Source organism: Drosophila serrata, unplaced genomic scaffold (genome assembly GCF_035046125.1).
Source record: "Drosophila serrata isolate PLE 108 unplaced genomic scaffold, ASM3504612v1 contig_276, whole genome shotgun sequence".
NCBI classification, from domain to species: domain Eukaryota; kingdom Metazoa; phylum Arthropoda; class Insecta; order Diptera; family Drosophilidae; genus Drosophila; species Drosophila serrata.
Genome location: NW_028257174.1, coordinates 6,109,340 through 6,123,860, shown reverse-complemented (window position 1 = coordinate 6,123,860; position 14,521 = coordinate 6,109,340). Strand labels below are relative to the sequence as shown.

At 53.5% G+C, this 14,521-nt stretch overlaps 2 protein-coding genes, 1 long non-coding RNA gene and 1 pseudogene across 25 annotated transcripts in view; all 4 read right to left on the bottom strand.

The window, feature by feature from the left end:
• Positions 1-335: 335 nt before the first annotated feature.
• On the bottom strand, positions 336-4,323 carry LOC110181219 (uncharacterized). 5 transcript variants are annotated; one of them, XM_086835788.1, is made up of 6 exons: positions 2,621-3,225; positions 2,477-2,562; positions 2,204-2,410; positions 1,377-2,131; positions 573-1,312; positions 336-507 (listed from the first exon to the last, which is right to left on the bottom strand). In XM_086835788.1, exons 4-5 carry the CDS (start codon positions 1,815-1,817, stop codon positions 1,274-1,276), a joined length of 480 nt encoding a protein of 159 aa, XP_086691914.1. In that variant the 5' UTR covers positions 1,818-2,131; positions 2,204-2,410; positions 2,477-2,562; positions 2,621-3,225; the 3' UTR covers positions 336-507; positions 573-1,273. The 5 variants fall into 5 exon arrangements, with proteins under 5 accessions (XP_086691914.1, XP_086691913.1, XP_086691912.1 ...); XM_086835787.1 differs by having other exon boundaries at positions 1,377-2,110; positions 2,477-3,195; XM_086835786.1 differs by lacking the exons at positions 336-507; positions 573-1,312 and adding exons at positions 3,290-4,044; positions 4,117-4,323 and having other exon boundaries at positions 2,477-3,225.
• A 69-nt stretch (positions 4,324-4,392) lies between these two features.
• LOC147643260 (uncharacterized) lies at positions 4,393-7,400 on the bottom strand. Of its 6 annotated transcripts, XR_015272344.1 has the most exons (7): positions 7,107-7,354; positions 6,447-7,042; positions 6,303-6,388; positions 6,030-6,236; positions 5,203-5,936; positions 4,534-5,138; positions 4,393-4,475 (listed from the first exon to the last, which is right to left on the bottom strand). It is a non-coding gene; the product is annotated as an uncharacterized LOC147643260 (long non-coding RNA). The 6 variants fall into 6 exon arrangements; XR_015272340.1 differs by having other exon boundaries at positions 5,203-5,957; positions 6,303-7,042; positions 7,107-7,400; XR_015272341.1 differs by having other exon boundaries at positions 6,303-7,042; positions 7,107-7,400.
• A 267-nt stretch (positions 7,401-7,667) lies between these two features.
• Positions 7,668-9,344, bottom strand: LOC147643259 (uncharacterized; annotated as a pseudogene). The gene has a single exon (XR_015272335.1). The product of XR_015272335.1 is annotated as an uncharacterized LOC147643259 (transcript).
• The window catches only part of raskol (Ras GTPase-activating protein raskol), a 55,765-nt gene continuing 50,581 nt past the window's right edge, over positions 9,338-14,521 (bottom strand). For 8 of the 13 annotated variants that reach the window (XM_020948899.2, XM_020948900.2, XM_086835772.1 and 5 more), the window contains 3 exons: positions 10,557-14,192; positions 10,166-10,493; positions 9,338-10,099 (listed from right to left, as the gene is read on the bottom strand). In XM_020948899.2, coding sequence (XP_020804558.2) covers positions 9,847-10,099; positions 10,166-10,493; positions 10,557-14,192 — 4,217 coding nt within the window. In that variant the 3' untranslated portion in view covers positions 9,338-9,846. The remainder of the gene's footprint in view (positions 10,100-10,165; positions 10,494-10,556; positions 14,193-14,521) is intronic. The other 5 variants (XM_020948902.2, XM_020948903.2, XM_086835774.1 and 2 more) reach the window with 1 other exon arrangement.

Genomic DNA, 14,521 nt, shown 5'->3' with positions numbered 1-14,521 from the left:
CAACGAAAATAAATCAAATTCAATATTTTTATTTGAAGTTCTTAAGGCGGTTAGATTAATTTGTTCATAAGCATCTCTCGCTTTGTGTGGAGAAGATAATCGGGAGTCGGACTTAGGATTGGTATCAAGAGTGGAGATTACAATAATAATTTGGTGGATTGATGTGTTGTTTTTCGGAGGGAAAGACGACTCTGCTAACCTCTTCCGTTCGTCCTCTTAGATTACCGCCTCCACAACCGTTCTGTTCTCGGCATTCTTCTTGATCAGGCTTTCCCACTGGGCAATTGGGCCTCGCGATGCGCCTGCTTGGACTTGATCAGGGTTTCCCATTGGGCAATAAGGTCTCGCGATGAGGGCGCCTCCTCAGCCGTCAGATCACAGAGCTGGGCCAGCGACATGGCCGGACGCATCCCATTAATGCTGCCATTGCTGGCTCCATTGGCTATGTAGGCGGCTGCATTTAGGCTGCGATTGCCAGCGGGCTTGTGTGCGATCTCCGGTTCGTTGCTGTTGATATAGAATGAAAATTCAATGAGAATCAAACTTCTTTAAGTAGGTTATCTAACACTTGCCCATTTCTATCCAACTCCTGGGTGGACTAAGCATTGCGCAGTTTTCCGGATCCATAGCAGTGCTCCACCTCAGAGTGCTGAGTTGGCTGGAGAGGAAAAATGTAAGATGATAAGAGTACGATTCTTAAAAGCCTTGTCCTGTATTCGCAGCTTGTCCAGCGATGCCTTCAGTGTTGTCTGCCTGATGCTGTTGCTGTTCTGACTTCCATTCTGATTGGTCCCGGAGCTGGTGATGTTGCCCAATGGCGAGGCGGCGGCAGGAGTATATTGGGTGTCACAAGCTTGCCATGGAAGGCAATAACCCGCTGCATCATGCCCTTGCTAGAGGCACCACCTAAGGCAAACTAACGCTTCTGGGGCAGGCCACCGAAATGGTCCTGGTAACTAAGCTTCTGCTGCGGTGGCTCCGGTGTCATGTTGTAGCAGTTGTGTTGCTCTGCGAGGAGGCCGAGATGCCAGAGTCATCCGAATGCTGGCCATCGAGGCTCTCCTCCTTGGCGCTGTTCACGCTAGAGGCCAGCGAGGGTGTGTTGGATAGCTCATCAATGGGCAGCAGGAGAGTAGTGGTCTGCACTGCCGCCGGCCGGGCTGTGACTAGCACGCCCTGGACATGATCCAGCTTATCCCGATCCTGTAGCTGCTTTTGAGTGCATTCACCATAGCCCAAAACAAAGCAGTGCTCCACCTCAGAGTCCTCATCGTCATCGTCGTCCGCATCGGCCTCGTCTGTGCTGAGCTGGCTGGAAACGTAAAAAAGGTAAGATGATAAGAGGACGATTCTTTAAAGCCTTGTCTTGTACTCACAGCTTGTCCAGCGAAGCCTTCAGTGTGTTCTGCCTGCCCGTCTCGCGCGACTTGAGGTCCTGAAGCTCCCGCTGGATCTTCCGCTAGACGGCCACATAGCCTCGACGCAAAGGCCTGCCCTCCGAGTCCCGCAGGGGAATATTGGGTGTCACCAGCTTGCCATGGGAGGCTATAAGCCGCTGAATCACGCCATTGGTAGGGCAGGCCGCTCAGCTGCGGCATGGAAATGGTTCTGGTCTGCAGCGGCGGCTCCGGTGTCATGTTGGAGCAGTTGGGTCCAATGTAACGCTGTTCCTGGCGGGTGACCACAGTCAGCTTGAGCGGCTGCTGCTGCTTGGCTTGGAGGTTGTTGTTGCTCTCCGAGGAGGCCGAGATGCCAGAGTCATTCGACTGTGGATCATCGAGGAACTTCACCTTGGCGCTGTTCACGCTAGAGGCCATCGAGGGTGTATTGGAGAGCTCATCAATGGGCAGCAGGAGAGTAGTGGTCTGCACTGCCGCCGGCCGGGCTGTGACCAGCACGACCTGGACATGATCCAGCTTATCCTAAACCTGTGTCTGCTCCTGAGTGCATTCACCATAACCTAAAACGTTGGATGTCAAAGCTGCACATGGTTCCATGCCAGCAATCGATAGTCAAAGCTGCGTATGGTTATTCAGCAATCGATAGTCAATGCTGCAATGCTGCACATCGTCACTGATCGTCGCTGTTGCACATGGCTGCAGGCAACCAGCTGAAAGTCAAAGCGGTCACACTTCGATGTAAAAGTAGCGAAACATGAGTTGGTCACACGTGAAAAAGCTTGTGATAATGGATATGGACTCACCTTTTTTACAAGCAGTATATGGCCGCCTTAATAACCGTCCTGGCTTTGCATTTTTCTTGATCAGGCTTTCTCACTGGGCAATGAGGTCTCGCGATGAGGGCGCCTCCTTGGGTGTCAGATCACACAGCTGGGCCAGCGACTTGGCCGGACGCATCTTATTAATGCTGCCATTGCTGGCTCCATTGGCGTACGATCTCCGGTTCGTTGCTGTTGATATAAGAATGAAAATTCAATGAGAATCAAACTTCTTTAAGTAGGTTATCTAACACTTGCCCATTTCTATCCAACTCCTGGGTGGACTAAGCATTGCGCAGTTTTCCGGATCCATAGCAGTGCTCCACCTCAGAGTGCTGAGTTGGCTGGAGAGGAAAACTGTAAGATGATAAGAGTACGATTCTTAAAAGCCTTGTCCTGTACTCGCAGCTTGTCCAGGGAAGCCTTCAGTGTTGTCTGCCTGTTGCTGGTGTTGCTGTTGCTGTTCTGACTTCCATTCTGATTGGTCCCGGAGCTGGTGATGTTGCCCAATGGCGAGGCGGCGGCAGGAGTATATTGGGTGTCACAAGCTTGCCATGGAAGGCAATAACCCGCTGCATCATGCCCTTGCTAGAGGCACCACCTAAGGCAAACTAACGCTTCTGGGGCAGGCCACCGAAATGGTCCTGGTAACTAAGCTTCTGCTGCGGTGGCTCCGGTGTCATGTTGTAGCAGTTGTGTTGCTCTGCGAGGAGGCCGAGATGCCAGAGTCATCCGAATGCTGGCCATCGAGGCTCTCCTCCTTGGCGCTGTTCACGCTAGAGGCCAGCGAGGGTGTGTTGGATAGCTCATCAATGGGCAGCAGGAGAGTAGTGGTCTGCACTGCCGCCGGCCGGGCTGTGACTAGCACGCCCTGGACATGATCCAGCTTATCCCGATCCTGTAGCTGCTTTTGAGTGCATTCACCATAGCCCAAAACAAAGCAGTGCTCCACCTCAGAGTCCTCATCGTCATCGTCGTCCGCATCGGCCTCGTCTGTGCTGAGCTGGCTGGAAACGTAAAAAAGGTAAGATGATAAGAGGACGATTCTTTAAAGCCTTGTCTTGTACTCACAGCTTGTCCAGCGAAGCCTTCAGTGTGTTCTGCCTGCCCGTCTCGCGCGACTTGAGGTCCTGAAGCTCCCGCTGGATCTTCCGCTAGACGGGCACATAGCCTCGACGCAAAGGCCTGCCCTCCGAGTCCCGCAGGGGAATATTGGGTGTCACCAGCTTGCCATGGGAGGCTATAAGCCGCTGAATCACGCCATTGGTAGGGCAGGCCGCTCAGCTGCGGCATGGAAATGGTTCTGGTCTGCAGCGGCGGCTCCGGTGTCATGTTGGAGCAGTTGGGTCCAATGTAACGCTGTTCCTGGCGGGTGACCACAGTCAGCTTGAGCGGCTGCTGCTGCTTGGCTTGGAGGTTGTTGTTGCTCTCCGAGGAGGCCGAGATGCCAGAGTCATTCGACTGTGGATCATCGAGGAACTTCACCTTGGCGCTGTTCACGCTAGAGGCCATCGAGGGTGTATTGGAGAGCTCATCAATGGGCAGCAGGAGAGTAGTGGTCTGCACTGCCGCCGGCCGGGCTGTGACCAGCACGACCTGGACATGATCCAGCTTATCCTAAACCTGTGTCTGCTCCTGAGTGCATTCACCATAACCTAAAACGTTGGATGTCAAAGCTGCACATGGTTCCATGCCAGCAATCGATAGTCAAAGCTGCGTATGGTTATTCAGCAATCGATAGTCAATGCTGCAATGCTGCACATCGTCACTGATCGTCGCTGTTGCACATGGCTGCAGGCAACCAGCTGAAAGTCAAAGCGGTCACACTTCGATGTAAAAGTAGCGAAACATGAGTTGGTCACACGTGAAAAAGCTTGTGATAATGGATATGGACTCACCTTTTTTACAAGCAGTATATGGCCGCCTTAATAACCGTCCTGGCTTTGCATTTTTCTTGATCAGGCTTTCTCACTGGGCAATGAGGTCTCGCGATGAGGGCGCCTCCTTGGGTGTCAGATCACACAGCTGGGCCAGCGACTTGGCCGGACGCATCTTATTAATGCTGCCATTGCTGGCTCCATTGGCGTACGATCTCCGGTTCGTTGCTGTTGATATAAGAATGAAAATTCAATGAGAATCAAACTTCTTTAAGTAGGTTATCTAACACTTGCCCATTTCTATCCAACTCCTGGGTGGACTAAGCATTGCGCAGTTTTCCGGATCCATAGCAGTGCTCCACCTCAGAGTGCTGAGTTGGCTGGAGAGGAAAACTGTAAGATGATAAGAGTACGATTCTTAAAAGCCTTGTCCTGTACTCGCAGCTTGTCCAGGGAAGCCTTCAGTGTTGTCTGCCTGTTGCTGGTGTTGCTGTTGCTGTTCTGACTTCCATTCTGATTGGTCCCGGAGCTGGTGATGTTGCCCAATGGCGAGGCGGCGGCAGGAGTATATTGGGTGTCACAAGCTTGCCATGGAAGGCAATAACCCGCTGCATCATGCCCTTGCTAGAGGCACCACCTAAGGCAAACTAACGCTTCTGGGGCAGGCCACCGAAATGGTCCTGGTAACTAAGCTTCTGCTGCGGTGGCTCCGGTGTCATGTTGTAGCAGTTGTGTTGCTCTGCGAGGAGGCCGAGATGCCAGAGTCATCCGAATGCTGGCCATCGAGGCTCTCCTCCTTGGCGCTGTTCACGCTAGAGGCCAGCGAGGGTGTGTTGGATAGCTCATCAATGGGCAGCAGGAGAGTAGTGGTCTGCACTGCCGCCGGCCGGGCTGTGACTAGCACGCCCTGGACATGATCCAGCTTATCCCGATCCTGTAGCTGCTTTTGAGTGCATTCACCATAGCCCAAAACAAAGCAGTGCTCCACCTCAGAGTCCTCATCGTCATCGTCGTCCGCATCGGCCTCGTCTGTGCTGAGCTGGCTGGAAACGTAAAAAACGTAAGATGATAAGAGGACGATTCTTTAAAGCCTTGTCTTGTACTCACAGCTTGTACAGCGAAGCCTTCAGTGTGTTCTGCCTGCCCGTCTCGCGCGACTTGAGGTCCTGAAGCTCCCGCTGGATCTTCCGCTAGACGGGCACATAGCCTCGACGCAAAGGCCTGCCCTCCGAGTCCCGCAGGGGAATATTGGGTGTCACCAGCTTGCCATGGGAGGCTATAAGCCGCTGAATCACGCCCTTGGTAGGGCAGGCCGCTCAGCTGCGGCATGGAAATGGTTCTGGTCTGCAGCGGCGGCTCCGGTGTCATGTTGGAGCAGTTGGGTCCAATGTAACGCTGTTCCTGGCGGGTGACCACAGTCAGCTTGAGCGGCTGCTGCTGCTTGGCTTCGAGGTTGTTGTTGCTCTGCGAGGAGGCCGAGATGCCAGAGTCATTCGACTGTGGATCATCGAGGAACTTCACCTTGGCGCTGTTCACGCTAGAGGCCAGCAAGGGTGTATTGGAGAGCTCCTCAATGGGCAGCAGGAGAGTAGTGGTCTGCACTGCCGCCGGCCGGGCTGTGACTAGCACGCCCTGGACATGATCCAGCTTATCCTAAACCTGTGTCTGCTCCTGAGTGCATTCACCATAACCTAAAACGTTGGATGTCAAAGCTGCACATGGTTCCATGCCAGCAATCGATAGTCAAAGCTGCGTATGGTTATTCAGCAATCGATAGTCAATGCTGCAATGCTGCACATCGTCACTGATCGTCGCTGTTGCACATGGCTGCAGGCAACCAGCTGAAAGTCAAAGCGGTCACACTTCGATGTAAAAGTAGCGAAACATGAGTTGGTCACACGTGAAAAAGCTTGTGATAATGGATATGGACTCACCTTTTTTACAAGCAGTATATGGCCGCCTTAATAACCGTCCTGGCTTTGCATTTTTCTTGATCAGGCTTTCTCACTGGGCAATGAGGTCTCGCGATGAGGGCGCCTCCTTGGGTGTCAGATCACACAGCTGGGCCAGCGACTTGGCCGGACGCATCTTATTAATGCTGCCATTGCTGGCTCCATTGGCGTACGATCTCCGGTTCGTTGCTGTTGATATAAGAATGAAAATTCAATAAGAATCAAACTTCTTTAAGTAGGTTATCTAACACTTGCCCATTTCTATCCAACTCCTGGGTGGACTAAGCATTGCGCAGTTTTCCGGATCCATAGCAGTGCTCCACCTCAGAGTGCTGAGTTGGCTGGAGAGGAAAACTGTAAGATGATAAGAGTACGATTCTTAAAAGCCTTGTCCTGTACTCGCAGCTTGTCCAGCGATGCCTTCAGTGTTGTCTGCCTGATGCTGTTGCTGTTCTGACTTCCATTCTGATTGGTCCCGGAGCTGGTGATGTTGCCCAATGGCGAGGCGGCGGCAGGAGTATATTGGGTGTCACAAGCTTGCCATGGAAGGCAATAACCCGCTGCATCATGCCCTTGCTAGAGGCACCACCTAAGGCAAACTAACGCTTCTGGGGCAGGCCACCGAAATGGTCCTGGTAACTAAGCTTCTGCTGCGGTGGCTCCGGTGTCATGTTGTAGCAGTTGTGTTGCTCTGCGAGGAGGCCGAGATGCCAGAGTCATCCGAATGCTGGCCATCGAGGCTCTCCAGCTTGGTGCTGTTCACGCTAGAGGCCAGCGAGGGTGTGTTGGATAGCTCATCAATGGGCAGCAGGAGAGTAGTGGTCTGCACTGCCGCCGGCCGGGCTGTGACTAGCACGCCCTGGACATGATCCAGCTTATCCCGATCCTGTAGCTGCTTTTGAGTGCATTCACCATAGCCCAAAACAAAGCAGTGCTCCACCCCAGAGTCCTCATCGTCATCGTCGTCCGCATCGGCCTCGTCTGTGCTGAGCTGGCTGGAAACGTAAAAAACGTAAGATGATAAGAGGACGATTCTTTAAAGCCTTGTCTTGTACTCACAGCTTGTCCAGCGAAGCCTTCAGTGTGTTCTGCCTGCCCGTCTCGCGCGACTTGAGGTCCTGAAGCTCCCGCTGGATCTTCCGCTAGACGGGCACATAGCCTCGACGCAAAGGCCTGCCCTCCGAGTCCCGCAGGGGAATATTGGGTGTCACCAGCTTGCCATGGGAGGCTATAAGCCGCTGAATCACGCCCTTGGTAGGGCAGGCCGCTCAGCTGCGGCATGCAAATGGTTCTGGTCTGCAGCGGCGGCTCCGGTGTCATGTTGGAGCAGTTGGGTCCAATCTAACGCTGTTCCTGGCCATCGAGGGTGTATTGGAGAGCTCATCAATGAGCAGCAGGAGAGTAGTGGTCTGCACTGCCGCCGGCCGGGCTGTGACCAGCACGTCCTGGACATGATCCAGCTTATCCCGATCCTGTAGCTGCTTTTGAGTGCATTCACCATAACCTAAAACGTTGGATGTCAAAGCTGCACATGGTTCCATGCCAGCAATCGATAGTCAAAGCTGCGTATGGTTATTCAGCAATCGATAGTCAATGCTGCAATGCTGCACATCCTCACTGATCGTCGCTGTTGCACATGGCTGCAGGCAACCAGCTGAAAGTCAAAGCGGTCACACTTCGATGTAAAAGTAGCGAAACATGAGTTGCCCACACTTGAAAAAGCTTGTGATAATGGATATGGTCTCACCTTTTTACTGTCCTGGCTTGGCATTTTTTTTTATCAGGGTTTCCCACTGGGCAATAAGGTCTCGCGATGAGGGCGCCTCCTCAGGCGTCAGATCACAGAGCTGGGCCAGCGACATGGCCGGACGCATCCCATTAATGCTGCCATTGCTAACTCCATTGGCTATGTAGGCGGCTGCATTCAGGCTGCGATTGCCAGCGGGCTTGTGTAAGAGGATTCTTGAAAGCCTTGACAAATACTCACAGCTTGTCCTGTTAATCTTGCGCAGGCGCTTCAGCTCCGTCTCGCGCGACTTGACCTTCCTGCGTCGCGTCGTGCAGCTCACGCTGGATCTTCTGCCCGACGGGCAGATAGCCTCGATGCAACGGCCTGCCCTCCGAGTCTCGCTCGATGGCTGTCGGTGATAGGGTGACCGTGGTAATGCCCGTTGGCCAGCGCCGTGCGTGTGTTCAGCTTGAGGGTGTTGCTGTTGCTGCTGTTGTTATTGTTGTTTCTACTCTGATTTTCAATTGATTGGTTCAGCAGCTGGTGATGTTGCCCAATGCGGCAGCGGACTATTGACTATCAGCTGCCTGCCATGGGAGGCAATAAACCGCTGCATCACGCCCTTGGTAGAGGCACTACCGAAGGCAAACTGACGTTTCTGGGGCAGGCCGCTGCCGGAGTGGAAATGGTCCTGGTGAGGAGCTGCGGCGGCTCCGGTGTCATGTTGTAGCAGTTGGGTCCAATGTAAGGCTGCTCCTGGCGTGTGACCACGGTCAGCGGCTGCTGCTGCTGCTTGGCCTGGAGGTTGTTGTTGCTCTGCGAGGAGGCCGAGATGCCCGAGTCATCCGAATGCTGGCCATTGAGGCTCTCCTCCTTGGCGCTGTTGACGCTAGAGGCCAGCGAGGGTGTGTTGGATAGCTCATCAATGGGCAGCAGGAGCGAAGTGGTCTGCACTGCCGACGGCTGGGCTGTGACCAGCACGCCTTGGACATTATCCAGCTCATCCTGATCCTGTAGCTGCTCTTGAGTGCATTCACCATAACCTAAAACGTGGGATGTCAAAGCTGCACATGGTCCCATCACAATAGCTGATCGTCAAAAAAGTTGTGAAAAAAGACGCATTTTCGGTATTAAAGTATTGAAAACTATCTGGTCACGCAACAAAAAGCTTGTGGTATAATGGTGGAAATAGTAGCTGGTCACACTGCAAAAATTTTCGTATATAGAGCTGACAAACCAGCTATTTTATATCTAGATTTAAGCTCCGAGTTTTAAGCTCTAAGCTTTAGATCTGCTACAATATAGCTAAACGGACAACTCTAATTTGCATCTCGTACACTAAAATTAATCCGCTTTCTGCGGTTTCTGTTCACCTGGTATTTCAGATTCAGAAATGAAAGAATTTTAACTGAAAATGATCGAAGGCTTGTTGTTGCCTACAACAACAACAACAAACTTTACAAAAACAATTTTACTACTGCAAAAACAAGAACTATAATAATTTTACAAAAACAAGCCAATTTACCAGCTGAAAAAAATCCCAAAAAGTAAAAGTATTCCGTTTTTTGTCTAACTTTGGTTATAATTTTATTCATTAGCTTAAAGTTGTTCTTGTTTTTTTTTCACACTGCCATGCGCTCTCTCCTTTAATTCAGATACACTTGTATCCCTACTTTTCAAATTATCTTACTGTTCTGCTTGCCGACAGCTTTAGCTTTTTGCATTTTCACATCTTGGTTGGTTTTGTTTTTGTTTTTCATTTTTAAACATAGATTGAGAAATTATTTATAACTGTATATGTATGTTATGCGTAATTATATATTATTAAACATGTAGTATAATTTATGTGTAGCATACAAAAAAAATAGCTAAAAAAAAATAAACAAAAATGCCAGAGAACCGCGACGGTGTCCGGATGATATAGTTTATATCCTATGTGTGTGTTTTGTGTACAACGAAAAGATGCCACCGTCAGTATCCTAGGTCTTGGTCTTGGCTTGGGTTTGGGTTTGGGTTCGGGTCTCGTTCTCCTACTGCTTCTCCTTTCTGTATCCTCCTCCATCCATCCGCTCACTGTGGCTTCTGGTTCTTTGGTGGTGCTTGGTGCTGCTGTTGCTGGGCCTGCTGCTGCTGCGTCTCGTACCGCTGACGCAGGGCAGTCAGGGCGCTCAGTAGCCGGCTATTGGCCGCGTCCAGCGCCGCTATCTGCTGGCCCTGCTCCTCGATGACGCGCTGCTTGTGCGACAGCGCCAGGGACATCTTTAGCTGCTCGCGTCGCAGCTCCTCCTCCATGGTGATGAGTCTGCGGGATGAATGCAGGTAACTTTTGATTAATACATCCATTGAAGGACTTCCAGAGAAGAGAGACAACAACTGGTTAGATCCTCACCTGTCGATAATGCTGCGCATCGTGGACTCCGACTGCAGGCTGAGGTTGTTGGAGCCATTGCTACCGGCGGCGCTTCCCGTCTGACGCTGCAGGCCGAAGAGCTCGTCGCGCACCTCCGCCTCGTCGCGGTCGAGGGTGTGACGCAACGTGTCTAGCGTCTGCTGCAGCAGCTGTATTTCTCCGTTCTGGTCGTAGCCGCCTTTGCCGAGTCCTTGCTCTGTGGAACCGCCGTTCCCAGCTCCGCCGTCTCCTCCTCCTCCGCCGCTGCTGCCACCGCTACTGCGCAACTGCCGGCGTCGCTTGCCCTCCTGCAACTGGTTGCAGTGACCTGGAAAACCAATTAAAGTAATGTAAGTAAAGTAAGCCAAGAAGAAGAATTCCACAAACTCACCCTCCGTGTCCGTGCTGCTGTCGGACAGCGTGCGCGCCGAATCCAGGCTGAGTCGCCTCTGGGCCGCCGATGTGGCCGATCCCACGCTGCCGGCCGCACTGCCGGCATACTGCTTCAGCTCCAGTTCACGCTCCCGCTGCTGTTGCTGCAGCTGCTGCTGGTGCTGCTGCTGGGTATGCTGCTGGTGGTGCCCACCGACATAGCCCACGTTGCCGCTGCTGCCGCCATAGCCGCTGCCGTAGACATCCTCCCGCTTCAACGGACCATTCAGGCGTCCATAGGCACTGCCGTTACCGTTGCCATTGCCGCTCTTGCCCAGATTCGAGGTGGAGGCCGAGGCCGAGGTGGAGGAACTGCTGCCGCCGCTGAGCGATCGCTGTGCCTCCAGCTTGCCGGATATTCCAGCTCCTGCCGCTGCCGCAGCTGCATAGCTGTAGTAGTTATCCGCCGATAGCTGCTCATCCGAGGAGCTGGGCGTCAGTGTGGCCGCATCCAGGGTTCCTCCACTGTTGAGGAATGCCGCTCTGGCGGCCACCAAACCGCCTCCAATGGGCTTCAACCGGCTGCCAATCTGCTGCTGCAGCTGCTGGTAGGAGAGGGCTGAGGAACCGCCGCCGCTGCCGCCGCCCGTTTGGGGCTGCAGCTGATAGGAGGGATTCTTGAAGGCTAGCGGTGCATTGGGTCCGCTGGCCATCGCTGCCTTCAGCTGGCTGCCTACGGGACTGGATGACTGCGAGGGCGAGGGATTGGTAGAGATGCTCTGATAGCCGGAGCTGCAGTGGCTGCTCTTTGCCGATAGCTGCTCCTTGCCGCCGGCGCCTGGTTTGAGGTGTTGTCCTTGTCCTTGTCCCTGTCCCTGCTGCTGCTGCTGGCTCTGGATCTGGCTTTGCCCCTGGCTGTGGCCATGGTGATGATGATGACTGCCTGGGTCCGCCACATCGTGCTCCTCGGCATACTTGAATAGATCGTCGAGATCCTCCAGGTTCTTGGGCATATTCGAGTTGGGATTGAGGTTGTTGTTGCGCGCATAGCCGCCCGAATGATCAGGTATTCCCAGATTCAGCTTGTGGTGGCTCCGCCCGCCAGTTGATGGTCCTCCTCCGCCGCCGCCGCCGTTGCCGCCGCCCAAGCTGGATTTCATCATGGGCGTGGGGGATTTGCAGACAAAAGCACTGCTCGTGTCCAGACCGGAGATCTGTATTTGAAACTCACCGTGCATGTCATCGTAGCTGCCGCTCTGATTGTTATTGTTGTTGTTGATGCTGCTGCTGCTCATCATGGTGGTGGAGCCATTGGGATTCCCATTACGTGGCAGTGTCCTGGAGCGAGTGCTTGACGGTGTGCTGGCCTCGTAGTCGTTGCCATTGTGGGCCATGTAGGGATAATTCAGGCGGTCCATGCGATCCATGCGCTCCATGGTGCTGGAGGCACTCGTTTGAGGCGCCGGCGGGCAGTGATGTTGATGAAGCTGCTGCTGCTGCTGATGGACAAGCTGTTGCTGCTGCTGTTGCTGGTGTCCTGCATGCAGTAGGTTGCTGCTGCTACCATTGAGCGATGAACTGGCCATCGAGGTCTGCGATTGGGCATGCTGCAGACCGCCGCCGGGCGAGCTCATGTACTGGTTGCTGGCTGCAATCGAGGTTTGGGAGTTCGATAGCAGCTGCAGGGGATGCTGATGATGGGGATGCTGCTGCTGCTGCTGTTGCAATTGCTGCTGTTGTTGCTGCTGTTGCTGCTGCTGCTGTAGCAATCCATTCACTGTGGGATCATTGTACCGAAAGATGTTCTTCTCCAGCGAATTGGGCGTGAGCACGCCCCGCATGATGCCTCTTTCCGCCGACAAGGGTTTGCTTACAATCGCATGCTGCGGCTGCGCCAGCTGGCTCTGGTGTTGCGGCATCATCTGCTGCTGTTGTTGCTGCTGCTCCGAATTGGTCTGCAAGCCGACGCTGCTGCCTCCTGGATGACGATTCTCCTGATTCTCGCTAGCTATCGAATGTGTGGACGAGGTGGCCGGCAAATAGCCACCGGGTATGGCCACCCCCAGGTTGCCCTGCTCCCGGGCCCTGGTAATCTCGTCCAGGATGTGCTGCAGGGGATCCAGCTCGTGCTGCCTGGCCTCGGGCAGCTTGGCCAGACTCTCGCTGAGCAGGGTATGCAGGATGGACAGCTGCTTGCCCTGATCTATGTAGCCGGCCCAGTCGAGGATGGAGTCGGGCGCTGGATGCTCCGGTCGCGTCGATATAAACTCCAGAAACTGCTGCATGCGGCCGGCCTCCTGCTCGAGGAAATCGTTGAGGAACTCCATAAAGTACTCCTTGCCCTGGAAGCGGGTGAAGTTGGCCAGCGTCTGCAGGGTTTTGGCCACCAGCGTCAGGTTGCGGGTGGCACGCGCCGACGGCAGTTCACTGGTGATATTGAACAGTGACGGCGACAGGATGGCGGGGCAGAGGAAGCGCAGAAAGATGCTGGCCGAGATCAGGTTGTCGGCCATATCCTGGCGGCCGAGCTGCTGCAGTCGCTCGCGGAACGTGGCAAAGCAGTTCCGCAGCTGCGGCGGGAAATGCTTGTGCGACTCGAAGATGCACTGCCAGGCACCGCGCACTGCGCCACGCAAGGCAGCCTGCTGGCGTTGCAACGATCCTGCCGAGGAGCCGCTGGCCTTGGTTGGATCCACCTCACAGTCCCGCTCCGATTGGATTAGCTCGTTAATTGGGGCCGAGAGTGTGTCCTGTAGATACTGCTCACCGGTTAGCTTCAGGAATGCCTCCATGCTCTTGGTGGCCAGCGAATTGCCGCGGAACGTTAGCCTCTGGTCGCCCACGCGCAATAGATCCAGTGCCACGACATCGGTGAGAAAGGCTCCCGCCAGTCCCTGGGCGTGCATCAAGAGGACCAAAGCCTGGCCAATATCCTCCTTGGCCTTCACACCAATCACCGGCTCCAGGGTCTCGCACACGCGCTTATAGTTCTCCTTGAGGTAGGCCAGGAAGTTGGCGTACACATTGATGGGCAGGATGTCGGTGCTCTGGAAGCGACACTTGATCCGCAACGTTGGCAGCTGCTCCTTCTCCTTCGATCCGCTGCCGCCGCCGCCGGAGGTCCGGCCCAGGCTATCGCCCGCCTTGTCGCTCAATATGGGATACCATTGCTCGCAGGGCAGACGGGAGGTGACATCGTGCACGGGTATCTTGACGGAGCCCACAAACTGGTACTTGTCGCGCTTCTTCTTCTTGTCCACCTCACGGAACACATTGACCGTGATCACATTGATCTCTGGGATGTCCGGAAAGTCAAAGTATTCGCCCCAGAAAAGCAAATCCGTCTGCAGCTTCACCGACGTCCGCCCATACAGGGTCTTGTCCAGCTGCAGCTCACAAAAGTATCGCTTCTTTGGCGGCAGATTCTTCGCCTCGTAGACCCACATCTTCAGTGAGTTGTCGGTGCGTCGCGTGTGCTCTGCATTCGGGGCTATCGACTTGCGCAGCGAGTAGATCCATAAATCGCGCTCCTGTCGCGATCCGCACGAGTAGTAACGCTCTCCACGCGGCCCGCCGCGCACCTGGAAGCAGTGGCGCCTCCCAAGCACCGATTGGTGCACCGGTGCCACGCCCACAGCTCCCGTGCAAGAGAGATCTGGAAAAGAGGAGGAGAAAAATCATATTAATTAGTGTAAATTAAATAGTGTATCAATATTAAATGGTATATCAATAAATCTAGGTTTTAATGCTGCGATAAATCGTTTATCCATATAATAAATAAATTAAATACATTATTTAATCTTATGAAGTATTATTACTGTAGTCAAAAGCTTAAAACGCAGTGAAGGAGTCATTTCCGACCCTATAATCTATATATATTCTTGATCAGGATAAACAGGATCGATTTAAAAGAAAAACTGAGTATGCAGATTTATAAATCTAAAAAAAAAAACTTGCATAAAAATGCAATCGGAATTGAAATTA